This window comes from Bos taurus, chromosome 21 (genome assembly GCF_002263795.3).
Source record: "Bos taurus isolate L1 Dominette 01449 registration number 42190680 breed Hereford chromosome 21, ARS-UCD2.0, whole genome shotgun sequence".
In the NCBI taxonomy this organism is placed as follows: Eukaryota; Metazoa; Chordata; class Mammalia; order Artiodactyla; family Bovidae; genus Bos; species Bos taurus.
The window spans coordinates 21,673,673-21,701,382 of NC_037348.1; the positions used below are offsets into that span (position 1 = coordinate 21,673,673).

General features: G+C 43.0%; 1 protein-coding gene and 2 non-coding genes across 7 annotated transcripts; 2 read left to right on the forward strand and 1 right to left on the reverse strand.

The window, feature by feature from the left end:
* The first annotated feature begins 2,661 nt into the window (after window positions 1–2,661).
* On the forward strand, window positions 2,662–25,740 carry PRC1 (protein regulator of cytokinesis 1). Of its 5 annotated transcripts, none has more exons than XM_024981957.2 (15): window positions 2,662–2,788; window positions 9,861–9,993; window positions 10,337–10,459; window positions 12,145–12,378; window positions 12,971–13,141; window positions 13,592–13,741; window positions 14,638–14,785; window positions 15,573–15,709; window positions 18,271–18,366; window positions 19,487–19,633; window positions 19,832–19,939; window positions 21,176–21,286; window positions 22,353–22,529; window positions 22,855–22,896; window positions 24,624–25,740. In XM_024981957.2, exons 1-15 carry the CDS (start codon window positions 2,778–2,780, stop codon window positions 24,693–24,695), a joined length of 1,860 nt encoding a protein of 619 aa, XP_024837725.1. In that variant the 5' UTR covers window positions 2,662–2,777; the 3' UTR covers window positions 24,696–25,740.
* On the reverse strand, window positions 14,122–14,194 carry TRNAG-CCC (transfer RNA glycine (anticodon CCC)). Its single transcript has one exon. It is a non-coding gene; the product is annotated as a tRNA-Gly (tRNA).
* LOC112443356 (U6 spliceosomal RNA) lies at window positions 16,572–16,678 on the forward strand. Its single transcript, XR_003031689.1, has one exon. It is a non-coding gene; the product is annotated as a U6 spliceosomal RNA (small nuclear RNA).
* Window positions 25,741–27,710: the final 1,970 nt, after the last annotated feature.

Sequence of the window (27,710 nt, forward strand, 5' to 3'; positions counted from 1 at the left end):
CATCATCTGCCCTAGTTTTGTTCATGCAAGAAATTATATCCTTGACCTTAGATTTTTTTTTTTCTTTTTATCCACCACATTCAGCTGGTCCCCCTACCTATTATTTCTAAATGCTTCTAGATCATTTCTCTTCACCATCCCCATGGCAGATGTACTTGTTTTGACCCGGGCTTTTTGCAAAACTGTCCCTTCCATTTACTTCGCCTCCAGTCTGTTCCCCAATCCACAGAGCTGCCACTTCTTAAAAGAAAGATCCAGGGACTTCCCTGGTGGTCCAGTGGTTAAGAGTCCGCCCTGCAATGCAGGGGATACAGGTTCAATCCTTGGTCAGGGAACCAAGATCCTACATACCTCAGAGCAACTAAATGCGCATAACTAGAGTTATGCCAGAATGAAAGATCCTGTGTCTGTCAACTGAAACCCAACGCAGCCAAATAAATAAATATTAAAAAAAAAAAAAAAGAAGACCCAAACCTGTGTTGTTAGGTCATCAAAAGTATTCTTTCCACAGGAAAATGACAATGCTATGTTGAAATTCCAAGGAAAATGCATACCTCAAGTATCCAGCTAGAAGCTTGACAGTGTTACACCAAACTAGTGTGCAAGATCAAAGACACTGCTGACAGGACTGTTAGTTTGTAAAAAGAATTACACAGTCAGAAAAACAAACTATGGCCAAGTGAATAAACGGTGGCAGTGCATTGCACTTAAATTCTAGGACAGTGCAGTTCACTAGGACTATAATATGATCCTTCTGTATACATACATTTCAAAGCATTTTACATGCTGAGTATATGCCCTGAATTATCTTCCAACGGTTCTATGACTTTGTTAGCTTCAGAACTAGTGTAAAGCACATGATAGCAAAATGGTCTTATCTCTGGAAACTTACAACCCTGGCCACCTGTCTGAAGATCACAAGTTTTTGATGCTTTCTGGAAAACTCTCAACTTGATCAACAAAGAGAGCAAGAGTGGTGCCTGTAGGCCACCCAGTGGTGCGAATGTTTGGCGCACAGCTAACAAGTTAAAGGACATTGAAAACGGCAGTGAAGTTCTTCTGAAAGTGAAAAAAAACAGTCATGAAGGTTAAGCAAACAAGCATCCTTTACTTTTCTTTCAGGGAAAAGGCAAATGAAGAGAATTCACAGACACCACTGTTGGCCAATAAACATGGGGGAAATGTGCAATTTCCGTTATTATCAAGCAAGCAACTATTCTTATCAAGCAAAGCAATGTCACAATGACAGCAGTACTCCATGCTGCTGAGTTTAAGGAAGGTATTCTTCCAGCGAGGATGCCTTGGTGGTGAGGGCAAATTAATAAATACAACCTGTCTGAAGAGGGAGCATAAAGTAATTACACTTCTAGGAACTAACCCTAAGAAAGAATGCAAGATGCTGAGATTGAGGTATGAAAACAATTATTTATACAAATGACACCTAAATATTCATCAACTGTAAAAGAGTTGAATTTCATGAATCTACACGACCATATATTACACAACCATGAAAAAGTGATATGTAAGCATTAAGTGCTTCCCTGGTGGCTCAGATAGTAAAGAATCTGCCTTCAATGCTGGAGAACTGGGTTCAATCCCTGAGCTGGGAAGATCCCCTGGAGGAGGGCATGGAAACCCACTACAGTATTCTTGCCTGGAGAATCCCTACAGACAGAGGAGCCTAGCAGGCTACATTCCATGTGGTAGCAGAGAGTCGGACACACTCAAGTGAGCACAGCACACAGCTGCAAGCAACTTTGTCGAGTTTTGAGTCTTTAATTTTTCACGGGACAATTATATAAACCCATGTAGTTTTAAAGAAAACCACCATCCAGGTAATCTCATTTATATACCAATCGTTACCTGGGAAATCACAAACCTTAATTTAGAGATACTTCCTTCTGTAGAACGGGGGTGTTTACCTAGCAGGATGGTTGGGCTTCCCAGGTGGTTCAGTGGTAACGGATCCGCCTGCCAGTGCTGGAGAGGCAGGTTGGATCCCATGGACAGAGAAGCCTGGCAGGCCACAGTCCATTGGGGTCGCAGAGTCGTACACTACTTAGCGACTGCTGCTGCTGCTAAGTCGCTTCAGTCATGTCCGACTCTGGGCGACCCCATAGACGGCAGCCCACCAGGCTCCCCCGTCCCTGGGATTCTCCAGGCAAGAACACTGGAGTGGGTTGCCATTTCCTTCTCCAATGAACAACAAAAGCAGGATGGTTGAGAAGATTAAATGAGATCACTAGAAAAGCACCGGCCGGAGAGCAAGGTCCAACGTCCCTCCCTCTCCCCTTTAGGTCCTGCTTTCCTCTATCTGGGGAAACGGCCACCAAAGCTCGGTCTTCAGGACTGCTGCCTGAAAGAGCGAGGGAAAGATATTAAGGCGCCAGGCTTTTCTGTGACTCCTGCTCTCGTCACCCGGCCGGCCGAGGGCGGCAAGGCGTTTTAAACGCACCAAGCCAGGGAGACCGGGAGACTCGGCGGTCTCTAGGCAGAGACGCGCCCTTTGAAAACCGCGCCCTGTGCGCAGGGCCCCCCGCCCCAAACCGCGGCGCGCCGGTGGGCGGGGTGAGGGCGGGGCTTCTCGAGGAGCGACGGGACGGGGCACCAATCGCGGGGCTTATACCGCCTCCGGTTCGGTTTGAAATTCTGCCGAGGGCTAACGGCTCGCGCAGCTGCGAGCTGGAGACGCCGCTGGTGCTTGCCGGGGGTTGCTGCGATCGGCCCGCGTGGAGAAGGTCGGGGGCCTAGACGCCCGCCCGCTTGGAGCGTCCGTCATGAGGAGAAGGTGCATGTGGGGGGCGTCGAGGGGGCGCGGGAGGGAGCGACTCCCCTTCTGGGTGCGGGGCGGTGCGGGGTCCGAGGGGCCACCCTCCACCCGGGGTCGGGGCGTCCTGTCAGCCGCGCCCGAGTGAGGCCGGGAGCGGCCGGGCTCCGCTGGGAAGCTGTGAGCCAGGGCGAGGGCCGCGGGCCGCTGGCGGCGGGGAGGCCAGACCTGACGCACCCTTTCCCCGGCGGCCTCCGGCCCCCGCAGGTCCAGCCGCCCCGAGTGGGCCGAGCGCAGGGGCCCGGGATCAGCGGCGAGGTGGGGAGGGCGGTCGGGCCCGCGGCGTCGGAGCTGGAGTCCGGGAGCCCCACCCTCTCCGCCCGCCTAGCGTCTCAGGTGCTGCTTATTGGAACCGACGGCTTGTTTTATGTATGTCCTGAGTTTTTTGTGGTTAGGGTTTCAATAAAGCTGTCAGGTTTTAAATTTAGCGTTGCATTTCAGTGTCTCAGGGTTGCAGTGTTAATACTTTACTCGAATTGGAAACATAGCTTGGTTTTCTTGCAAGTTCAGAAAACTCCCAATTAAGGAATACTTGTCCGGTCGTTTTAGCAACTTTTCAGGCATTGAGGGAGAAGGGGGGTGGGCGGGAAGGGGTGTCCGAATTGAAATTGCGACCAGACTCATCACTCCGCCTCTTACCGGCCTTGTAACTTTGGGCAATGATGTTGAATGTCAGTTTGCTCATCACTAAAATGAAAACAATGCCAGGGCTAGGATTTTTGTGTTAAAAGTGATACAGATGTTAACCTTATTTTCTGAAAGTAGTGAATGAACCATTGTGATAATTCATTATTAAATAATTCGTAGTTATTGGTCAAACTGGTTAATGTATGGCTTTGTAAGGCTCTTCCTTCCATGGTTACTGATTCTGAAGGTTCTTTTTCAAATACTTGTCCTTGGGAGAATGGGAATGGAGTACAAATCACTGGTACCACTGGAAGACAAATGTTGGGTGTCAGGTTGTGGATGACAAATAACTTCTTATTTAAAAGAGAGCACAGTTAAGCTGCTCTGTATTTCAGCTAATGACACATTCTGAAGACTGGTAAAATTTTAAATGACATTTTACAGAAGACTCTTACTCCCCAGTCCATTAGCAGTTTTTGGATTGTTCAGGCATCTACTGCTTTCAAGAAAGTGAATGATGGGGAAGGAAAAGTTATCAATTAACTTTGGTTCCAGCCTGACAGATCTAACAACTGGAATTACTATGCTAACAAAACCAGAATTTCAGGTAATCTGGTTTCAAGTATTCATATTTAAAGAAGACTATGAGAAATATGCCTGAAAAATATGGTTATCAGAATGGTCACTGAATTAACTATTGGCTTGATTTCTGAAGCAGATTGTACAGAGGAGCTTAACAAGCTTTTCTAGAGGGCTATTTAGAAAAAAAAAATAGGCGGTAGATCAGTGGAACGCTGCCAGAAGGTAGGAAATCATTTAAAGGGCCATTTAGGATATCTTCTGGGCTAGTGACTTAAGAGTCTCCAGACTGGAAAAATTGGCCCCTTTCAACCTCTGTATTCTTGAATGATATTCTTGTAAGCACCCTCAGTTTTTCAAATGATGTAGTATAAGAAAAAAATCTCAAATTTGCACCTTTTCAGGAATTACCTGAATCCAATTAGCAAGGCAGTACATAATTGTACCATGATAATTTTTTTTACATTTTTTATGCTTTTAATTTACTTTTAAAGTTTTATTGAAATACAATTGATTTACAATGTTGTGTTAATTTCTGCTGTATAGCAAAGTGATTCAGTTATAAATATATTCTTTTCCATTATGGTTTATTCCCAGGGTATTGAATATAGTTCTGTGTGCTATATAATTTGAATCTGCTAATCCCAAACTCCCAATCCTTCCTTCTCCCTTGGCAACCGCAAATAGGTTCTCTATATCTTTGAGTCTGTCTTGTGTCACATTTTAGATTCTTGATGCTGCTGCTAAGTCGCTTCAGTCATGTCCGACTCTGTGCGGCCCCATAGACGGCAGCCCACCAGGCTCCCCTGTCCCTGGGATTCTCCAGGCAAGAACACTGGAGTGGGCTGCCATTTCCTTCTCCAGTGCATGAAAGTGAAAAGTGAAAGTGAAGTCGCTCAGTCGTTTCTGACTCTTAGCGACCCCATGGCCTGCAGCCTACCAGGCTCCTCCATCCATGGGATTTTCCAGGCTGGAGTGGGGTGCCACTGCCTTCTCCGAGATTCTTGATAGCATGTGGTATTTGTCTGTCTTTCTGATTTACTTCACTTATGATAATCTCTCTAGGTCCATTTGTGTTGCTGCAAATGGCATTATTTTCTTTCTTATGGCTGAGTAATATTCCATTGTATATATAGACAATGTGTATATATATATATACACACACACATATATATATATGTATATAATATATATACACACCACACCTTCTTTATCCATTCGTCTGTTGATGGACATTTAGGTTGTTTCCCACTATTGTAAATAGCAGTGCTGTGAACACTAGGGATGCATGTATTTTCAAATTATAGTTTAGTCTGGGTATGTGCCCAGGAGTAGAATTGCTGGATCATATGGCAGCTCCATTTTTTTTTTTTTGAGGAACCTCCAAACTGTTCTCCATAGAGGCAGCACCAACTTACATTCCCTCCAGTGGGGTAGGAGGGTTCTCTTCACATCTTCTCCAGCGTTTGTTGTTTGTAGACTTTTAATGATGGCTGTTCTGACCAGTTATGAGGTGGTACCTCATTATGGTTTTGATTTGCATTTCTCTACTAATTAGTGATGCTGAGAATCTTTTCATGTGCCTACTGGCCATCTGTATGTCTTCTTTGGGTAAATGTCTATTAAGGTCTTCTGTGCATTTTTTGATTGGGTTGTTCCTCTTTTTTTTATTGTTGTATGAGCTGTTTGTGTATTTTGGAGATTAAGCCCTTGTCTGTCACATCATTTGCAAATATTTTCTCCCATTCTGTAGGTTTTCATTTTTTTTTTATTAATTAATTTTTGGCTGTGCTGGGTCTTTGTGGCTGTTTCTCTAGTTGCTGTGTACACAGTGCCTGGACTTCTTATTGCAGTGTCTTCTCTTGTTGCAGAGCACAGGCTCTAGAGTATGAGCTCAGTGGTGGTGACGCATAGGCTTAGTTGCCCCAGGCATGTGGAATCTTCCCAGAGCAGGAACTGAACCCATGTCTCCTGCATTGGCAGGCAGATTCTTAACCACTGGACCACCAAGGAAGTCCCAGTAAATTCTTTTAAACACTCTTTATTATGTGTGTTATTGATATTGCCATCTGGTATAGGCAGCTAGTATCTGTGCAAAAGCTTTTCTGCAACTAGAACAGGAAACCTTTACATTGGGATTTCTTGGCTAGAAAAATGTCTTGGAAATAAGTATATTAAAACTATGGAGAAACTGATGTTCCTGGAGATCTAGGCTGGTGATTTAGAAACCCTGAATATGCTGTAACAGAGAGGGGGCCAGTGAGAGCCTCTAGCCTCATTTCTTGCACAGAAAAGCTTCAGTGACTTGTTCCAGGCCTCCTGGCTGACTGGTAGCAAAGCACATCCAGAGTTTAACTGTAGCAGATACTGCCAACAGTCTCAAGGTGGTGTACTAATTCACTCCAACCAGTAGTGTGTAAAAGTTCTGGCTTTTCTATATACTCATCAACACTGATCAGGGGTTAGTATCCAAAATATATAAAGAATGTACACAACTCAACATTAAGAAAACAAACACCCTTAACTAAAAATGGGTAGAGGATCTGAATAGACATTTTTCCAAGGAAGACATACAGATGGTCAACGGGCACATGAAAAGATGCTTAACATCACTAATCAAAAGGGAAATGCAGATCAGAACCACAATGAAATATTCACCTCACAACTGTCAGAATCACTTTTATTAAAGATAACAGATAACATGAATTGGCAAGGATACTGGGAAAAGGGAACCCTTGTGCACTGTTGGTGGGGATGTAAATGGAGTAGCCACTATGGAAAAACAGTTGGCGATCTCTCAAAAAATTAAATATAGAACTATCAGGGACTTCCCTGGCCGTCCAGTGGTTAAGAATCTGCCTTGCAATTCAGGGGATGTGGGTTTGATTCCTGGTCAGGGAACTGAGATCCCATATGCCACAATGAAAAGATCCTGCAGGCAGCAATGAAGATCCCACAGCAACACAGACCCAGTGCAGCCAAATTAAAAAAAAGAAAAATACAAACTTCCAGTTACAAAATAAATGAGTTACAGGTATGAGATGGATAGTGTGCAGAATGTAGTCAAGAATTAGGTAATATCTTGTATGGTGACCTATTGTAGCTAGACTTATTCTGGTGATAAGTTTGAAATGTATAGAAATGTGTTCACTAATATTCACTCTGTGCTCTAGCAGCAACTAACATAGTGCTAGAGCCAGACATCCTGGAATGTGAAGTCAGGTGAGCCTTAGAAAGCATCACTACGAACAAAGCTAGTGGAGGTGATGGAATTCCAGTAGATGGTGATGGAATTCCAGATTCCAGTAGTCCTGAAAGATGATGCTTTGAAAGTGCTGCACTCAATATGCCAGCAAATTTGGAAAACTCAGCAGTGGCCACAGGACTGGAAAAGGTCAGTTTTCATTCCAATCCCAAAGAAAGGCAATGCCAAAGAATGCTCAAACTACCGCACAATTGCTCTCATCTCACTAGTAAAGTAATGCTAGTAAAGTAATGCTCAAAATTCTCCAAGCCAGGTTTCAGCAATACGTGAACCGTGAACTACCCGATGTTCAAGCTGGTTTTAGAAAAGGCAGAGGAACCAGAGATCAAATTGCCAACATCCACTGGATCATGGGAAAAGCCAGAGAGTTCCAGAAAAACATCTATTTCTGCTTTGTTGACTATGCCAAAGCCTTTGACTGTGTGGATCACAATAAACTGTGGAAAATTCTGAAAGAGATGGGAATACCAGACCACCTGACCTGCCTCTTGAGAAATCTGTATGCAGGTCAGGAAGCAACAGTTAGAACCGGACATGGAACAACAGACTGGTTCCAAATAGGAAAAGGAGTACGTCAAGGCTGTATATTGTCACCCTGCTTATTTAACTTATATGCAGAGTACATCATGAGAAACGCTGGACTAGAAGAAACACAAGCTGGAATCAAGATTGCTGGGAGAAATATCAATAACCTCAGATATGCAGATGATATCACCCTTATGGCAGAAAGTGAAGAGGAACTAAAAAGCCTCTTGATGAAAGTGAAAGTAGAGAGTGAAAAAGTTGGCTTAAAGCTCAACATTCAGAAAACGAAGATCATGGCATCCGGTCCCATCACTTCATGGGAAATAGATGGGGAAACAGTGGAAACAGTGTCAGACTTTATTTTGGGGGGCTCCAAAATCACTGCAGATGGTGACTGCAGCCATGAAATTAAAAGACGTTTACTCCTTGGAAGGAAAGTTATGACCAACCTAGATAGCATATTCAAAAGAAGAGACATTACTTTACCAACAAAGGTCCGTTTAGTCAAGGCTATGGTTTTTCCAGTGGTCATGTATGGATGTGAGAGTTGGACTGTGAAGAAGGCTGAGCGCTGAAGAATGGATGCTGTTGAACTGTGGTGTTGGAGAAGACTCTTGAGAGTCCCTTGGACTGCAAGGAGATCCAACCAGTCCATTCTGAAGGAGATCAGTCCTGGGATTTCTTTGGAAGGAATGATGCTAAAGCTGAAACTCCAGTACTTTGGCCACCTCATGCGAAGAGTTGACTCATTGGAAAAGACTTGATGCTGGGAGGGATTGGGGGCAGGAGGAGAAGGAGACGACAGAGGATGAGACGGCTGGATGGCATCACTGACTCGATGGACGTGAGTCTGAGTGAACTCCGGGGGTTATGGACAGGGAGGCCTGGTGTGCTGCAATTCATGGAGTCGCAAAGAGTTGGACAGGACTGAGCAACTGAATTGAACTGATAGGTCAATTATATTTCAGAAACAAGCAAGTTCAGAGAAAAAGAGATTAGTTTTAGCTTACCAGTCTGGGGGTAGGGGGAAGGAAGAATTGGATGAGGGCAGTCAGAAGGTTATAAGATAAGTCAGGATTTAAAAAAATTTGTATTTCATTAATGTATTTTTGGCTATATTGGGTCTTTGTTGCTACGTGGGCTTTCTCTAGTTGCTGTGAGCTGGGGCTACTCTCTAATTGCAGTGCACAGACTTCTCATTGCAGTGGCTTCTCTGTTGCAAAGTGCGGGCTCTGGGGTGCATGGGCTCAGTAGTTGTGGTGCACAGACTAAGTTGCCCCATGGCATGTGGAATCCTTCCAGAGCAGGGGCCAAACCCATCTCCCCTGTATTGGCAATCAGATTTTTAACCAATGGACCACCACAGAAGTCCAGATAAATCAGTTTTAAGATAAGTAATAGGGATGTAATGTACATGATCAATATAATTGGCACCACTGTGTGTTATTTATTAAAGTTGTTAAAGAGTAATACTGAGTTCTAGTCGTAAGAAAAATAATTTTTAAATTTCTTTAATATTTTACCTATATGAAATGATAGATGTTTACTAAACTTATTATGGTAACGCTTCATGATGTATATAAATCAAGTCATTGTGCTGTATACCTTAAACTTATACAGTGCTGTATATTAATTATAGCTTAATAAAACTGGAAGGGAAAAAGATGAATAACAAATTTGCAATAAACTTCGAGCTGTTTTATAGGAGCTGACATTTTTGTCTGTTTTTCCATACTATACTGCCGTAGATAGAATCATCGATTGAAGTCCAGATTCTGAATATTATTCAAAAGATTGAATTTACACAGTGTAAGACTGGATTTCTACAATGTAACATGATACTGGATTTTGCTTTTCCAGGGTTGTGGTGTTTGTGGGGGGAAGGATAGGGGACTAGTTAAAGATGAATTAAGTTGAATGCTTATTTCCAATTTTTTTAGCCTTGAGCCCACTGAGAAACTAGTTTTAGTTTCTGTAAATACAGTTTTTAGACTGGAGGCAGTGGCTCAGGTAGCTGGCTTCTCTTTTGCTTTTTAGTGAGGTGCTGGCAGAGGAGTCCATAGTATGTCTCCAGAAAGCCCTGAATCACCTTCGGGAAATATGGGAATTGATTGGCATTCCAGAGGACCAGCGGTTACAAAGAACTGAGGTTGTAAAGAAGCACATCAAGGTGAGTTTAGTAGCACTGGCCTCTCTGCAGTGGGACGGGGGTAAGGACGTTGGTGTCTCATCTAAAATAGCATATAGAAGCAACGCTAGGGTGTCACAGGCTCCTCGTGGTTTTGTTTGCATGTTTGTTTTGGCCAAGCCATGGGGATCCTAGTTCCCGGACCAAGGATTGAACCTGGGTCCTCTGCACTGGGAGTATGGAGTCTTAACCACCGGACCACCAGGGAAGTCCTGGTTTTTTTTAAGTCCTTTCTTAAAATTTTGAAACTGTGAGGTTTTTAGTGTTGTTTGACGTTAATGGGGGAAAACCCAAAAGTTTTATAGGACTGTTTTCTCTCTCATAGGACCTCCTGGATATGATGATTGCTGAAGAGGAAAGCCTGAAGGAAAGACTTATCAAAAGCATAGCCGTCTGTCAAAAAGAGCTGAATACTCTGTGCAGCGAGTTAAATGTCGAGCCTTTTCATGTATGTGGCAGGGTGTCAGGGGATCCTGTTTGGGTCTGAGACTTAGGGAAAAACTTTGATTTGGAGCTCCAGGTGGAAAGTTTCCTTGTAGGGCTGATACTGGACATAAGAAATGGGTGGAACATGTTGCCTAGTTACTTGGTTCCAGCAAAGCCATTTTTTCACTTATATAAATAAGTTGCCCTGTTGAGAGGTGAAACACCTAAGTGTTGCAATGTTTTAGTCAAAAACAAATTTCCTATTCCTATCAATTAGTAGGACATAAAAATTTTTTTAACTCTGAGCTTAGTTAAAAGAGGAATAGATGATATCATTCCATTCTTTCTTTGAAAGAAAATGAAAAGAGCTGCTGCTGCTGCTAAGTCGCTTCAGTCGTGTCTGACTCTGTGCGACCCCATAGACGGCAGCCCACCACGCTCCCCCGTCCCTGGGATTCTCCAGGCAAGAACACTGGAGTGGGTTGCCATTTCCTTCTCCAATGCATGAAGGTGAAGAGCTACTTAAGAAACAAAAGTGATGAGTCATATAAGGGAAAGTTACCCCCAAAACCTGCCTTTGTGGATTTTTTCATACTTGAAAGCTGCACACCACTGAACCAGCTAGAGTGGCCACGTGAGAAGAAGTATTTCCATAGTAGGAATATCAGGAGAGTGAGGTCAAACCCAGGGATGCTCATCTGTGTTTCTTGCTGAGAGTTTGCTGTCCCGTGCTCCAGCACGAGTCAGACATGAACGCAGACACCAGCAAGCATGACGTCAATGACAGAGGGACCCCGAAACATTGCCCTGGTTAGAACCAGTAAAATCAGTGTTGGGATCATGAAAGTGAAGACAAATGTGAGGGTTGGGAAGGTAACTGGAATAGAGGTGGGTGCAGGGACAGCACACAGGGGGCTGATGTGGTGCCAGTAAGGTCTCAGGCCCCTCTCCCTGTTACAGAAAGAACTGCCTGGGGATCTAGATGGAGGCAGCCTCGGAGGAGGACACTGTGTTTAAAGAGTTAAGGATAATTAATATCTTGTAGCCGTGAGCAATCAGGCAGACTTGGATATCAACACAAATGGCATAAATACATTGATTTTGAACAGAGAGTCCTTTTTATTTTTTAATTGAAGGATAATTGCTGTACAGAATTTTGTTGTTTTTTGAGATTCCTTCTTTAGTCTTTTTTTTTTTTTTTTAACTTTTGATATGAAATTGGATGAGAAGTTAGGTATTCAGTAGTATATCTCCCTTAAATTATATGACAATTCCTAGTTTAATGTTGAATAAAATTTATAGGACATATAACTGCCACTTTTTTCTTCTGCTTATCAGGAGTAGAGCAAGGAGTACAAAATGGATTTTTATTGGTTAAGTGATAACCTTTGATTATTGGGATGGTTAAATGATGTTCTTAGGACTATTGGGATAAACATTTAGTTAGGAGCTAAATAACCATAGCTAACTCAAAGCAAGGTTTTCAACCATTTTTACCTCTGGTAAAATTGCCCTGGCACCTTTCCTTATTGGGGAACCTTGTTAGGGGGCCCTCTCTGTGCCATATTCTGTTAGGTTAACAAATAAGTTAACTTATTTGTAAGTTTAACTAAAAGTCTGTCATCCTAGTCTTTTTTTTTCGTCGTCTTTCTCCTCCTCTGAAGAAATCCACTTGGCACCTTAACAGTGGTACATTGTCTCCTACAGGAAGAAGGAGAGACAACCATCTTGCAACTAGAAAAGGATTTGCGCACTCAGGTGGAACTGAGGAGGAAACAGAAAAAGGAAAGAAAACAAGAACTGAAAATTCTTCAAGAACAAGATCAAGAACTGTGTGAAATTCTTTGCATGCCCCATTATGAAATCGACAGCACCTCAGTTCCCAGCTTAGAAGAGCTGAACCAGTTTAGACAACACGTGGCAACTTTGAGGGAAACAAAAGTATGCTAACATTGGTGTTTCTGTTCAGTTTGCCAAGTAGCGTGTAACTCTTTGTGACCCCATGGACTGCAGCACGCCAGGCTTCCCTGTCCTGCAGTATTTCCTGCAGTTTGTTCAAATTCATGTTCATTGAGTCAGTGATGCTGTGTAACCATCTCATCCTCTGTCGCCCCCTTCTCCTCCTGCCTTCAATTTTTCCCAGCATCAGGGTCTTTTCCAATGAATCGGCTCTTTGCATCAAGTGGCCAAAATATTAGGAGCTTCAGTTTCAGCATCAGTCCTTCCAATGAATATTCAGGACTGATATCCTTTAGGATTGAGTAGTTTGATCTTGCAGTCCCAAGAGTCTTCTCCAGCACCACAGTGTAAAAGCATCAATTCTTCGGTTCTCATCCTTTATAGTCCAACTCTCATACCCGTACATGACTACTGGAAAGACCATAGCTTTGATTATATGGACCTTTGTCAACAAAGTGATATCTTTGTTTTTTAATATTCTGTCTAGGTTTGTCATAGCTTTATGTCAACATTCATATGTCCTAGAAGTCATTTGACTTTCCTCCAGGTATCTTATAATCATCTTCTTTCATAGGCATCTAGGCGTGAGGAGTTTGTTAACATAAAGAGACAGATCATACTGTGTATGGAGGAATTAGAGCACACGCCAGACACAAGCTTTGAAAGAGACGTGGTGTGTGAAGATGAAGAAGCCTTCTGTTTATCTCTGGAAAATATTGCAACACTACAGAAGTTGCTCCGGCAGGTAATGTTGCTCAGATTATGGCCTGGGATCTCCACAGTATCCAGCAATTTGGGGAAAAAAAAAACTTGCGGTTTTTTCCTTTAAGATAAAGAGAGTATTATATGAAATACAACCTTTAATATTTTTTTTAAACAAAAACCTTAATTTATATGTGGTTCTAAGAATATGAAATTCAGGATTTGGGTGAAAAACTAAGATATTTGAGTTAGTGTTTGACAGAAAAAAAAATTTTTTTTTTTAGTTAAAATTTAAATCCTAATTTTGGAGATCTGAGACCCTACTACCATAATGACAGCCTTATAGTTTGTTTTCAGAAGTCATGAAAAAGCTCTTCACAGTCTTGTGAAAGGACTTCTTCTCCATGGGGGTAAAGATGTATCTTTGTGGGAAGCCAGAGGGCTTTCTCTCTGCTGCTGTCATTGCTGTAACCACTGGCTTTCCTTGCTACAGCTGGAAGTGCGAAAATCACAAAATGAAGCAGTGTGTGAGGGGCTGCGTGCTCAGATACGAGAGCTCTGGGATAGGTTGCAAATACCTGCAGAAGAAAGAGAAGCTGTGGCCACGGTTATGACTGGGTCGAAGGCCAAGGTCCGGAAAGCGGTAAGAAACCCTAAGGGCACTGGGTCAGCTTTTTGGTGTCAAGTGTGATATCTCTGGGGCTTCCCTAGTGGCTCAGTGGTAAAGAATCCACCTGCCAGTGCAGGAGATGTGGGTTCAATCCCTGGGTCAGGAAGATCCCTTGGAATAGGAAGTGGCAACCCAGTCTGGTATTCTTGCCTGGGAAATCCCATGGACAGAGGAGCCTGGCGGGCTACGTAGTCCATGGAGTCGCAAAGAGTTACAGACAACTGAGCGACTGAGCATGAGCACTCACTGATGTCTTGACCAGCTTCTGCCTTGCGTGAACCTGTTTTTTTTCTTTCTTTTTTTAACATTTATTTATTTGGCTGCATCAGGTCTTAGTTTCATGCAGGATCTAGTTCCCTGACCAGGGATTGAACCTGGGCCCCCTGCATTGGGAGCGCAGAGTCTTAGCCACTAGACCATCAAGGAAATCCTGAGTGAGCCTGTTTTTAAGACAAGCATCAGAAAAGGGTGGCAGTAGCCTGATCATCTGTTATTTTTTGTGTATGTTTCTTAGATTTCTGGCTCCTAGGATATCATTGTTATAGAGTGTTGACTTGCCACTGTGGTTTTGTGTTGTAATTTTATTAAAAAGGGCTTTCCTTGTGGCTCAGCTGGTAAAGAATCTGCCTACAATGTGGGAGACCTGGGTTCTATCCCTGGGTTGGGAAGATCCCCTGGAAAAGGGAAAGGCTACCCACTCCAGTATTCTGGCCTGGAGAATTCCATGGACTGTAGTCCATGGGGTCGCAAAGAGTTGGACGCAACTGAGCAACTTTCACTTCACTTTATTAAAAAGGGGGAAAATATTTTGCAAATTTACATAAATATACAAATATGACAAGCACTTTTAACAGGTCTTTTTGTTTTAGCTGCAATTAGAAGTGGATCGGTTGGAAGAACTGAAAATGCAAAACATGAAGAAAGTGATTGAGGCAATCCGAGTGGAGGTGGCTCAGTACTGGGACAGGTGTTTTTATAGCCAGGAGCAGAGACAAGCTTTCGCTGCTTACTACTCTGGTTCGTATAGAAGTGTCGCTCTTCATGTGGCTGCTCACTTGTGTTTTACATGCAGACATTCACTGGGAAGTATTTCCTCTGGAACAGAGGCATACATTTCCAAGCCATTCAGCATAAATTGCCATTCCTGTTCAAATAAGCATTTGCAAATGCTATTGGGAAATGAGGGATCTCTGAAGCAGCATAACTCTGTGGACTGCCTGTAGGTGTGAAGCTCAGGTTTATCAGATGCTTACTCTGCTGCCAGGTGCAAAGTCAGACTCTTAACAGGATTATCTCACTTAATACTCATGTTAAGGGATGAGGAAGGACACTGAGGCACATAAATGTTGCACAGCTTAACCCAGAGACACACAGCAGGTCAACGGCAGAGCCCACTTTTGAGCCCAGGAGTATGCCCCCAAGAGCCCAATGGAATTCTGGTCTGAACTGAATATAAAGATGCTGCTGTCTTTACTGAATTCCACATTTCTGGACATTTTCTGTGACTCAGCCCTCTATTGGGCAGCATGAAAAGAAAGAATATGAAAGAAACGTAAGACAAGGCAAAAGATGACAGAAGTTTTGAGAATCTTAGTCATATTATTCTACACCTTAGTCAGTCTCCAGTCCTTCGGCTGATGGTGACAAACCTGGCTTTTATTATCTATAGCATACAATTACTCGTGTATCACTTTTACTGTCAGGGGGAAAACTCCGCTTCCATTTTAGGGGGATGAGGGATTAGTGAATTGGGATACTAAACACTGGAGGGATTTCTTAAAACTACTGGGCCTGTATCTTACAGAGGACTACACAGAAAATCTGCTCCAGCTCCATGATGCCGAGATCGTGCGGTTAAGAAACTACTATGAGGTTCACAAAGAACTCTTTGAAGGTGTCCAGAAGTGGGAAGAGAGCTGGAGGCTTTTCTTAGAGTTTGAGGTACTGCCCTACTTTTTGTCTGTTTTCCTTAGAGTACAGTGTAGTGTTAAGAAAGCATCCTCTGCGTGGAGTCAGAGCCTGTTTCCTTTGCCGTTTACCAGGTTTTATCATTACATCTGTAATTTACTGCTAACCCATCTGTATTTGTCAAGCTTAGAAACATGTAAGAGAAAAACCCCAAATTAATTCCTTCAATAAGGCTGAAGTTTCTTGCATAAAGGAAGTCTAGAGGTAGGCAGTGCAAGGCAGGTATAGCCGTTCCATAGTCTGTGGGGTCCCAGGCTTCTCCAGTTCATAGCTCCTCCACTGCTGAGGGGTGGGTCTAAGCTCAGGTCCACGGTGGTTCTGGAGCTCCCACCACAGCGTTTCACACAGCGTGTGAAGGCGGGAGCGCAAAAGGCACTGCCCCCACCCTCTGAGAGCCTTTCCCAGGCTCTCTTCATAGCACCGCCACTTAAATGCCACACCAGCTACTGGCGAGGCTGGGAGAACTGCTACCGTAGGTAAATCCAGGGTCTGTTTCTAAGGAAGGAGAGAAGAGTGGATGTAGGGGCGGGTAACTAACATTCTGTACTGTTCAAACTTTTGCTATTATCTTAGAAAATTGCCTGGTTATTGGGGCACATTTGTGTACTCTGTATTCCTTTTGTTCTGATAGACAGCATGAATAGGTTCCCTTAGAGCATTTAGAGTTCAGAGCTGGAATCGGGTTGAGGCAAGTGAGACACCTCAGGCATGAAATTCATGAGATTTATTCTCAGGTCCAACCAGTCCTGATAGAGCTGGAACAGCCCTTTAGCAAATCCAGAGTTTAACTCCAAGTTTATAGGCAGGAAAGTAGGACTCAGAAGTAGAGAAAACTGTGCTTGCCTCAGCAGCACATATACTAAAATTGGAACGACACAGAGAAGATTAGCATGGCCCCTGCGCAAGGATGACACGCAAATTCATGAAGCGTTCCATATTTTTGCCCCTGTGTTTGCTTCCCTGAACTTTCCAGGCTGAACTCCCGGCTCCCCACTTTCCTCTCCCACCCTCCCTAGGACTGGTGGGCCGCAGGGTCAGGGCAGGCACGGGGCTGGCCAGCACACACAGGTCCCAGGCCATCATGGGAGAAGGGCTGGGGCCTTGGGGGATCTTGTCCTCCACAGCTGGCCTGCTGTTAAACATTAAAACCATTTACCAACCCCCCCCCCCCAAAAAAGTAGAGAAAACTGCGTGAGATCACACAGCTGTTTAAAAGCAGGTGTTCTAGGCCTCCATTCCTCCTTACTTCTGGTAGAAAGCAAGGAGGAGGAGGAGTGAAAGTCAAGAGCTCAACCATAAAAAAGAATATTTTGCCACTGGCAACAACTTGGATGGACCTATAGGGTATTACACTTAGTAAAATAACTCAGAGAAAAAGACGACTATTGTAAGATACCACTCATATGTGGAATCTAGAAAATAAACTAATACATATAATATAACAAAAAAACAGACTCACAGACATAGAAACAAACTAATGGTTACCAGTGGGGAGGGGGAAACCGGGACTATTCAGGAGTAGGGGATTAAGAAGTACAACTACTATGTATAAAATAACTAAGCCACTGGGATACATTGTACAGCATGGAACACTGTAGAGCATAGCCAATATTTTATAATAACTATAAATGGAGTATGACCTTTACAAATTGTGAATCACTGTGTTGTACACCTGAAACTTATATAATATTGTAAATCAACTATATAATTTAAATATATATATATATAAAGCTAATAAAGAACCAAATATGCAACCCTTGTTTACATGGCAATGTTTAAGGAAAAATAAGAAACTAATTACCATTCCTTTTAGATATGCTTATAGAAAGTCACTAATCAAACAGCCTGGAAAGGAAATAGAATTTATCAGTTTGGTCCCCAAATTGTCAAGACTGTTTCTAAACTTTTTTGATTATCTGCCCTGTTTTTTAGTGTATTCACCTAATTTGTATTTATAAATTATAAACTTACATTACTATTCTGATATATTGTAGAACGTAACTAAAAACAGAAAAGTTAAAAAGAATAAGAAGCCTAACATTTTATATTTTTTGTCCATTTTGTGAGGGTTAATTTAATAAAAATCACATGATCTGTAAACCCTTTCACTGAGCACATTTAAGCTGTGTTGTCTTAATACAGTGGGAGTGGGCAAGTTGGGGAGTCACCAGCAAGCCCTCTGAGTGTAGACCTCCTGCTTGTCCCCCCGCACCCCCCATTTCCCTTTGGTGACCTCTGAACCAAGGAAAGGAGCCAGTGACATTGTGCAGTAAATATGAAAGCCTGTCTTACTTTTTAGATGGAAAAGGAAACAGTAGTTTTCCTGCACCCCAGTGTTTGACCTTGCATCTCCCCGGGAGTAGTCACACCCCACTCCCTGCCTTAGAAAGCCACCATGTCTCACTGCTCAGAGTGGGTGGGGATGAAAACTCAGAAGTCTCCTTACAAGTATGCATCCATTTATGAGAGCATGGATTCTAGCAGAAGTGACTGACTGTCAGGCATTTAGCCTAATTAAAATGTGTTTTTCACAGAGAAAAGCTTCAGATCCAAGTCGATTTACAAATCGTGGAGGAAATCTTCTAAAAGAGGAAAAGCAGAGAGCCAAGCTCCAAAAAACACTCCCTAAGGTAATACTGTTGCTGAGAATGTTTGGTGCATGGCTACAAAATATCTCACTTTTTGTATATCCCTTGCTTTGAATCATTTTGCCCCCAAACTGTATTCTCTTCCAAAGGTTAGGCAAGGATAGTAAGTACGTGCTGGCTCTGCTAGTTTCAAGTATTCCTTGATAACTGAATATCAAGTTTTATTATGTTTTTAGGACTGCCACAACAGAGTACCAGAGACTAGGTGGGTTAAACAACAGAAATTCATCTTCTCAGTCCTGGAGGCTAGAAGTCTGAGATCAAGGTGTCAGCAGGGCTGGTTTTCCGAGGCTTCTTTCCTGCCTCCACACAGTTATCTTCTCCCTGTATCTCCACACAGTCCTCCTACTGTATGTGTGTATGTTTAAATTTTCTTACAAAGCTGCAGTCATGTTGGATTAGGACTCGCCCTTATGACCTCATTTTAACTTAATTACATCTGTGTTAAAATAAAGTCATGTTCTGAGGTACTGGGGATTAGGACATCAGCATATGAATTTGGCAGGGGGCACAATTGAGCCCATAACACAAGGTGACCTTTTGAGAAAGTGCTTTGGACTTCATTACTGTTCTCTATTTTAATAATAATAGTTAACATTTATTGAATTAAGTGCCAGATACTGTCTTAGAGTGCTTTCCATTTATTAATTCACTTAATTGTCACAACATCCTTAAGAGGTTGGTATTATTATTTCCATTTTTACAGATGAGCAAACTGAGGGACTAAGCACTTAAGTACCTGGCCCACCTCTTCCGAGCCAGTAAAGGGTGGATCCCAGGCTGCAGCCTAGCTAGTGCTGCTCTGTGAACACTGCCTGCTTAATGTTGCAGGTTCCCCCAGTGCTGCCTCCAGCTTCCAGCACCAGAACTTTAGTGGGCAGGCTCTGGGTTCTCACTTTTTCCCACCTTCAAGTGTATTATGAATGAACCATGCTCGGACTGATTTCTGGCCACTCTGGCCTGTTCCCATATGGGTCCAGCTACCTGAAGTCAGGCTAATGATACTCTGAGTGGGTAAGAGGCGTTCTTTGGGAGAATCATTTCTTTTAGGTTTCACACCAAAGATTTGATGTAATTAACATGTCCTTGTTTCTGGTCTCAGTTGGAAGAGGAGTTGAAAGCAAGGATTGAAATGTGGGAACGAGAGCATTCAAAGGCATTTGTGGTGAATGGGCAGAAATTCATGGAGTATGTAACAGAACAGTGGGAGATGCACCAATTGGAGAAAGAGAGAGCCAAGCAGGAACGAGTAAGTGAACCCAACTTGGGAATTGGGGAAGAGCAATGAGGGAGCGGCCCACAGTCCCTGCCAGGGCTCTAGGTTGGCTAAAGAAGTCGCAGCTCATGGCAGCTCTTTTAGCATTGTACTTTTGGCCCTTCCTCTGCTCCCATCCCAGAGCTGTTTTCCTTCTGGGATTTATCACTCTTGCCCCTGACTTTCACATAGCAACTAAAGAACAAGAAGCAGACAGAGACAGAGATGCTCTACGGCAGTACTCCGCGAACACCCAAGCGGCGAGGACCGACACCCAGCACTCCAGGCAAAGTGCGCAAGGTAACGCGGAGCTGCCTGAGCTGCTGGGCTCTAATGTGTGTCAGATGTTGAGTCCCGGATTAAACTCAGGGTGCCGGCAGCTGCCAACAGTCTGTAATGATGAAAACCTTCAGAGGTTCATTCTGTAATTCCAACAAGTGACCATGGCACTGTGTGAAGTAAGACTTTCATGCTTGGCAAATAGAATAGCTAATGTTCCTTAACCTCTAGAGCAGGAAACCAGGGAGTCCGTCCTTTCCTTCCTTCCATCCTTCTTTTTTTTAAACCTTTTCTTTAATAAATGGAGTGCTATTTTCCTCTTTGCTCCTCAACTCATACTTTATAACATATAAAATGTTTTTTAAAAAATCACCTATAGTGTGTAACTCCAGAAGCACCAATGAGAATATTTGGTGTTTTTCCTGCTTTTATAAAAAGGTTTTTAAAATAGTGTATTTTCATAAAACAGAGATCACAGAATATATAATTTTGATTTCTGCTTTTTCAGAGAATTAAACTTTCTATAAATATGCTCATTATTAGCTGGTATATTCTATTTTTTTGACATTCTGTCATTTATTAAACTAGTTCCCTATTGTTTGATATTAGGTACTTAATTTTTTATTAGGAAAATAATGTGATGAAATTTTTAGAACATGTTATAAATTTTTACCCATCACACCCAAAGTTTCCTTTTGCCCTTTTATATTCTCTGCTTTTTGTACCCATCCCCCACAGCTCCTGGCAACTACAGCTTTGTTCGCTCAGTACTATTGATTAATTTGCATTTTCTAACATTTTGTAGAAATAGAATCACACAGTGTGTATACTTCTGTGTCTGATTTTTTTCATCTGTGTTATGTCAGTAGGTTACTCTTTTTATTGTTGAACAGTATTCCACTGGATGTATATACCACAATTTGCTTATCTAGTTGCCTGTGTTGATGGATATTTAGCTTATTTCTAGTTTTCTGGCTACTACAAATAAAGCTCCTGTAAATATTTATGTGTAAGTCTTTGTATGGATATATGCTTTTATTTCTCTTGGGTAAATACCCAAGAGTGACATGGCTGGGTCTTAGGATAGTTGCCTGTTTAACTTTTCGAAACAAAATGGTTGTCCCATTTTATAGTTCCACCTGCTGGATGCAACACTGAACACTTTTCTAGACTGCTTCCCGTCCTCACTCCTCTGTAGTGTAAGGATGGGTTACTCAGCACGTTGTCTCACGTCAGTAATCTTGTGTCTTGTTCTAGCTGAACACTACCACCATGTCCAATGCTACGGCCAACAGCAGCATTCGGCCTGTCTTTTCGGGGACAGTCTACCGCTCTCCTGTGTCTCGACTTCCACCTTCTGGCAGCAAGGTCAGTATGCTCTGTGTACAAGCACATCTGCAACACCGGCCCGACCTATGCACTCCAGGGTCTGTTGGGAGGCAGAGATACTGAATACTTTCCTCTGGACTGAGAAGGAGCTTTGAGACCGAAAAACAAAGCAGGTAGCTTCATAAAGTGCAATTATGAAGTTTACTATGGGTAATTTACATACAGGCAGGATCTGAGGACAGTGACCCAGAGGCATTTGCATCTGCACTCAAGCACTGAAAGGGGTACAGAGGCCAAAGCTTAAGATGTAGACACATCTGTAGGACACATCTAGGAGCAGCGCGTCTGTACTGATAGGCACTGTGCAGTCTTCCTTCTCCCAGGGTCACGAGAACACCAATCACCTGCCTCAACAAAAGGCATTCTTCAGTTTTCGTATCAGGTGAAGGCAAGGGTCAGACTTGATAGGGACTTTGTCTGGCTTGGGCACATTCCTTGTGTGTAGGTTGAAGGTCAGTCATGCAGGACCGGGAGAGGGTGGGACTGCAGGCCTAAGGTGGAGCTGACATAAAGGAGTCAGTGTGGGTCAGCCACACAAGGCCCCACCTACTTGTTCCAGTTTCTAAGGTCCTTGTATCCGATTATCATTGAGATGCTGAGAGTTAACAGATGGAAGCTAACTAGTCTCTCAAAGACTAAATGAGAGAAGAGGAGAGAATGGTCATCCTGAGCCCTGACTAATGTTGTGGGAAGCACTGGGATGGCTGAGAAACTGAAATCTCCATTGAAAGCCTGGTCTTCGGTGATCCTGTGTGAGGTCCCTGCATGTGGGTTCCAGCCCAGTGACATTGGATGACTAGGTGCAGACAGGAACTCTCACCCCAGGAGAGGGGTGAGGAGTGTGTGCTAAAACGTGTTCAGTCTTTCAAGTATTCTACAGACCATGCTCAAGATAAGGGTTCTGCAGATCATTGGGAATCTGTATTTGTTAAACCAGAAGAATAGGATTACAGACACATGAATAAAGACAGTGTCTGTCAGCCTTTGATAATTTGTGTATGTGTAGTCATTATAAGGGATTGAAGGATCTTTCTTTTCTCTACAGCCAGTCATCACTTCCACCTGTTCGGGGAAAAAAACACCCCGTGCCGTCAAGCATGGAGCCAACAAGGAGAACCTGGAGCTCAATGGCAGCATCCTCAGCGGTGGGTACCCTGACTCGGCCCCCCCACGGCGCAACTTCAGCATTAATTCTGTTGCCAGCACCTATTCTGAGTTTGCGGTAATTCACCTTTTCTAGTATCTACCAGTCCCTGGGGAGCACACAGTTGGGGCAGAGGGGGTATCTCCCCAGGGGCACCCAGGCTGTTAGTTCGGACAGATCTTTGGAGGCTGAGAATCCCTTTCCTGACATGACCATGGCATGAAGTGGGGGTGGTTTAAGGGTGGTATACAGGAAGAAAGATGGCAGCAGCAACCAGACATTTAACCTGGATCCTTCTGCTTAAGAAATACCATTCCCTGGCTGCAGGAGGTAACCTTTCTAATCACTGCCCTGGTGCTCTCTTGGTGGAGTCTTGGTAATTGTCTTAATTCTTTGTTCTTAGAAGGATCCGTCCCTCTCTGACAGCTCCACTGTTGGGCTTCAGGTCTGTATGGCAACCCCTGCATGTCCCATGTCCCTTTTCCAAGCTGATCTGTCATCTGCTGGCTTCATTCCCATGTGGGCACAGGGCTGCACTAACCAATAATCTCAGCTGTATTATCATAAGTTTTTTTTTTTTTTAAACAAAGGAAGCAGGAATCCCTAATACAAATACTAAATACTAATACTAAATCCCTAATACTAAAAATAGTAAATATCTGGGTTAAGTTCCCAACAGACTGACTAAACAGACTAACCTGCTGATTAACTTGTTCAGACTTGGATTCTCAGCCCCATCTAAAGTTAGGCAAAGTTTTTTTATCCTGTTATTTCACAACAGAGAATTTCCACCCTCCCCAGTTGTGACATTAAGGGCCTCCAGTGTGCTAGAAAGGAAAGGCCCTATCACGTGGGGAGGGGAGCCCCAGCTGTGTGCTGCCTATAAGGTTTTTGGCCTGTGTGCTGATTATTTCCTGGAGTATATGTCTTACTAACCCCTCAGAGCTGCACTGCCAACTTTCTGTCTGCTCTGAGCTAGCCCATGCTCATTTCTTTGCCTTTGCCTATTTCTACCACACTGAGCTGCTAAAGCACATAGGAGGCACTGGAAGAAAGTTATTTTTCCCCCACAGTGCTCTTCAGCTCCTAGTAACCTACTTCACTTTTACCAACACTTAACTGCAGTGCCCTCTCCTTAGTGATGTGTTCTTTTTTCCCTGAGTATCTAACTATTGAGAGGCGAGGCTGTCCTTCACCATTGTGGGGGATATTGAGTGAAAGCCTAGGGCATCAACTGTCTTGCTGCAGTAATAGAGAATGTGACAGCTGCCCAAGGCTACAGCTCATTTTGAGCTCTGAAGCTCACTTTATATTCTTTTACTTTTGTCAAGTTATTTTTTTTTTTAAGAGTTGTTTTATTATTATTTTGGCTATGCTGTGTGGCATGTAGGATCTTAGTTCCCCAACCAGGGATTGAACCTCAAGCTGTCTTCACCACTGATCTACCAGAGAAGTCCCTATCAAGTACTTGACTGTTGTGGTTCTACCTACAGAAGTGGGTACTTGTCACTGTGGCTAGCTGACTGCAGGCCACAAAGTCCAGCTTTCTCCTTCCTGTTTGCTCAGCCAGCCCCGCTTCATCCACTTGGTGCTTACACATAGCTGTCTTTGGCTCAGTCAGGCAGGCTCTCCTGGTTTGGGCTGGTGTGGCTGTGGGCTCCACCAGGCAGCACTGAAGCCAGTAGACTAACCTCTACTAACACCTGTCCTTTCTCACTGGCCAGCCATGCTTTGTCTTCTGCTTTAGTACCATGTGCTCCAGCACGAGATGAAATCACCAGCAGGTTAACAGGCCCTCAGCCCCAGGGATTGGTAGATATACACTCTGGCCCGTTGTTTCATAAAGGGCTCAAAAGAACAAAATTTGTTGCCTATCTAGCTTGACAACTCAGGGTACTTGGTGAAGTCTAAGGGATTTCTCTCCTGTGAGGTTTTAACAAAATGGACTGGCTGAGGAAAGCGATCAAGGGGCAAATACGTACCTGCTTAGTCTGTGACTAAGCATTCCCTTCCCTTGGATTCCTAACACAGCCTGTGCTGGGCTAGGGCCCACCATCTTAGAGAAACGCCCTCAGAGGGCTGTGTGCTGACATTCACTCGTGCTTACTCACCAGGGCAGGGCATGCATGAGAGGGGGCAGTACTGCCATTGATGTTATTTATTTTTCAACAGCGCGAACTTTCAAAGGCTTCCAAATCTGATGCTGCTTCCCGAATCCTCAATTCAACCAACATCCAGTCCTGAGAAGCCCTGATCAGTCACCCCTCTGAAGTTTTCTGTGCCTAATTATACAGGGTGGCTTTAATATTTCTTCAGTTTCGATGCTTGAAAGCCTGGACACGTTCCATTACCATGAGTCTAACTTAGAGAAGTGAATGAGTTACAGGTGAAAGTCATAAGCTTAGTGCATCTTCAGACATTTGGTTTTGACTCAAGAAATACATTAAAACTTAGTTCATAGCAGTAAGTGTAAATTTTAGCATATGGAACTTAATTTCTTTTCCTGCCCCATAACTGTACTTGCTGAAGCATGATCAAGGGCTTGTTATATTTCACCTTTGAGTAGGAAAATGACTGTGTCCATCCTTGGGGTATGGGACATGAAGCAGTTTTTTGTCTGTACACTTACAATTAGCAATTAACATCTTTTTTGTTTAGGGATGTTCAATTAACGCTACAGCTTCAATAGCTTTGCTCTCACCTAAAGGCCTGTCCCCACCACACAGGACAGCCTTCCTCCTGATGAAGATGTCTGTGTGTCAGAAGTTGGGATGGCCTGACTCACTGCCAAAGAGGTGACAGGGAGGCTGGGAGCGCCTTTGTTCAGTCGTGTAGTTTTGTCATGTGGGGTGATGCTGTGGGTCGGGGGTGGTGTGTGAACACACATGCTTGTCTGAACTTCTGGGTCCAGTTCCCCCATCCCTGCGCCCCTGTGCCTGAGTCCCTCCACTCTCTGCACTTCGTAGCCAAGTAGGGAGGCTGTTTGGTGGGTTGGGCTGTTCCTGTTCCTGTCGTGGAGACCTGGAACTTTGCACGTCAGTCCTGGGGAGTTATTCCTGCCGTAGCGTCCACGATGAGGCTCCTTCTTCACCTACCCTATTGATCACTACTGCGCTACCCGAAGCACTATTATTTATTCTCCCTCTGCCTGTACCCTACTACTGTCAGCACAGTAAATGGTTCTTGGAAGCTTACAGGTGTGGATTTGGTCTGTTAGTCATGCGTATACATGTACTGATTTTAAAATATATTCTTAAATTAAAATGTATACTTATATTTCAGAAACATATATTGTAGTGGTGTTTTCATTGTTTCCCAATCACTTTTTGGTTGGTTTTTGTCTGAAAAACAACTAAAAGAACATACAAGAAATTTTTAGTCAGGAGCATGATTTTTACTTTGAGTGTTTCTAAATTAAGAGCATCTCTTGTCCTGAGAAAAAGTTTCCTGAGAGAAATAAAAAGCCTAACTCCCAAGTTTTCATTGCTAGTCTCTGTGTACAGCTGTATTTTCCTTTGGGTAAATACCTAGGAGTGAAATGGCTGGATCTTACATATGGTAGGTGTATGTTTAACTTTTTAAGAAACTGCCAGTCTGATTTCCAAAGTGGTTGGCTTATTTCACATTCTCATGATGTATTAAGGTTCCAGTTTCTTCACATCTTCTGTGACACTTGGTATGGTCTTTATGATTTTAGCCATTTTAGTAGCTGTGAAATGGTATCTCAATGTGGTTGTAATGTGCATTTTCCTAATGATGGTGTTTAACATTTTTTTAAAAAAAATTCTGTTTAACATCTTTTCACATGCTTCTCTGTGATCATTCTTACTTTCTCTGGTGAAGTACCTATTGAGTTCATTCTTTTTCATACAGTATCTAGTTGTCCAGCACCATTAGCTGAAAAGCTAAACTTTCTCCTGTAAGTTTCTGTTCCACTGATCTGTCTGTTCTAATGACTACGAGGATTTATATGAATTCTTAAAATAAGGTAAAGTTAACTTTTCCAACTTTGCGTTTTTTAACATCATTTTCTCTGTTATAGGTCCTTTGCATTTTTGTATGAGTTTTAGGGGGAAAAGCTTGTCAATTTCTACAGAAAAATCTGGTAGAATTTTTACTGGCATTGCATTGAACCTGTAGACCAACTTGGGGAGAACTAATAACCCACAAACAAGGCATCTCTCTCCATTTATTTCTGTTTTCTTTAATTTCTCTCAGCAGTATTTTATAGGTCATGCGTACAAATATTTCACATCTTTGTCAGATTTATCCCTAAGTATTTCATATCTTGATGCTATTGTAAATGGTATCTTTTAATTAGAATTTCTGGTTGTTACTTGGCTACATATATAGTTGATTTTTGTATATTGCTCTTGTATCCTACAACTTGCTAAACTCACTAAAGAAAAATGAGGGAAAAAATGAGGAAAATTTAGTCAAAAAGACTAAAATACTTGGCAATTAACCAAGGAGGTTAATTGCAGAGTTCCAAAGAATAGCAAGGAGAGATAAAAAAGCCTTCCTCAGTGATCAGTGCAAAGAAACAGAGGAAAACAATAGACTGGGAAAGACTAGAGATCTCTTCAAGAAAATTATAGAGATACCAAGGGAACATTTCATGCAAAGATGGGCTCAGGGAAAGACAGAAATGGTATGGACCTAACAGAAGCAGAAGATATTAAGAGGTGGCAAGAATACACAGAAGAACTATACAAAAAAGATCTTCATGACCCAGATAATCACGATGGTGTGATCACTCTCCTAGAGCCAGACATCCTAGAATGCGAAGTCAAGTGGGCCTTGGGAAGCATCACTACGAACAAATCTAGTGGAGGTGATTAGAATTTGAGTTGAGCTATTTCAAATCCTAAAAGATGATGTTGTCCAAGTGCTGCACTCAATATGCCAGCAAATCTGAAAAACTCAGCAGTGGCCAGGACTGGAAAAGGTCAGTTTTCATTCCAATGCCAGAGAATGCTCAAACTACCGCACAATTGCACTCGTGTCACATGCTAACAAAGTAATGCTCAACATTCTCCAAGTCAGGCTTCAACAGTATTTTAACCGTGAACTTCCTAATGTTCAAGCTGGATTTAGAAAAGGCAGAGGAACCAGAGATCAAATTGCCAACATCTGTTGGATCACTGAAAAAAAGAGTTCCAGAAAAACATCTATTTCTGCTTTATTGACTATGCCAAAGCCTTTGACTGTGTGGATCACAACAAACTGTGGAAAAATCTTCAAGAGATGGGAATACCA

What these genes read in the sequence shown, in the direction of transcription:
- PRC1 (XM_024981957.2), top strand. An exon ending in TCCAAAAAACACTCCCTAAG is followed by an intron (nt 18,367 to 19,486) that starts GTAATACTGTTG and finishes TTCTGGTCTCAG; the next exon opens with TTGGAAGAGGAGTTGAAAGC. An exon ending in TTCCACCTTCTGGCAGCAAG is followed by an intron (nt 21,287 to 22,352) that starts GTCAGTATGCTC and finishes TTTTCTCTACAG; the next exon opens with CCAGTCATCACTTCCACCTG.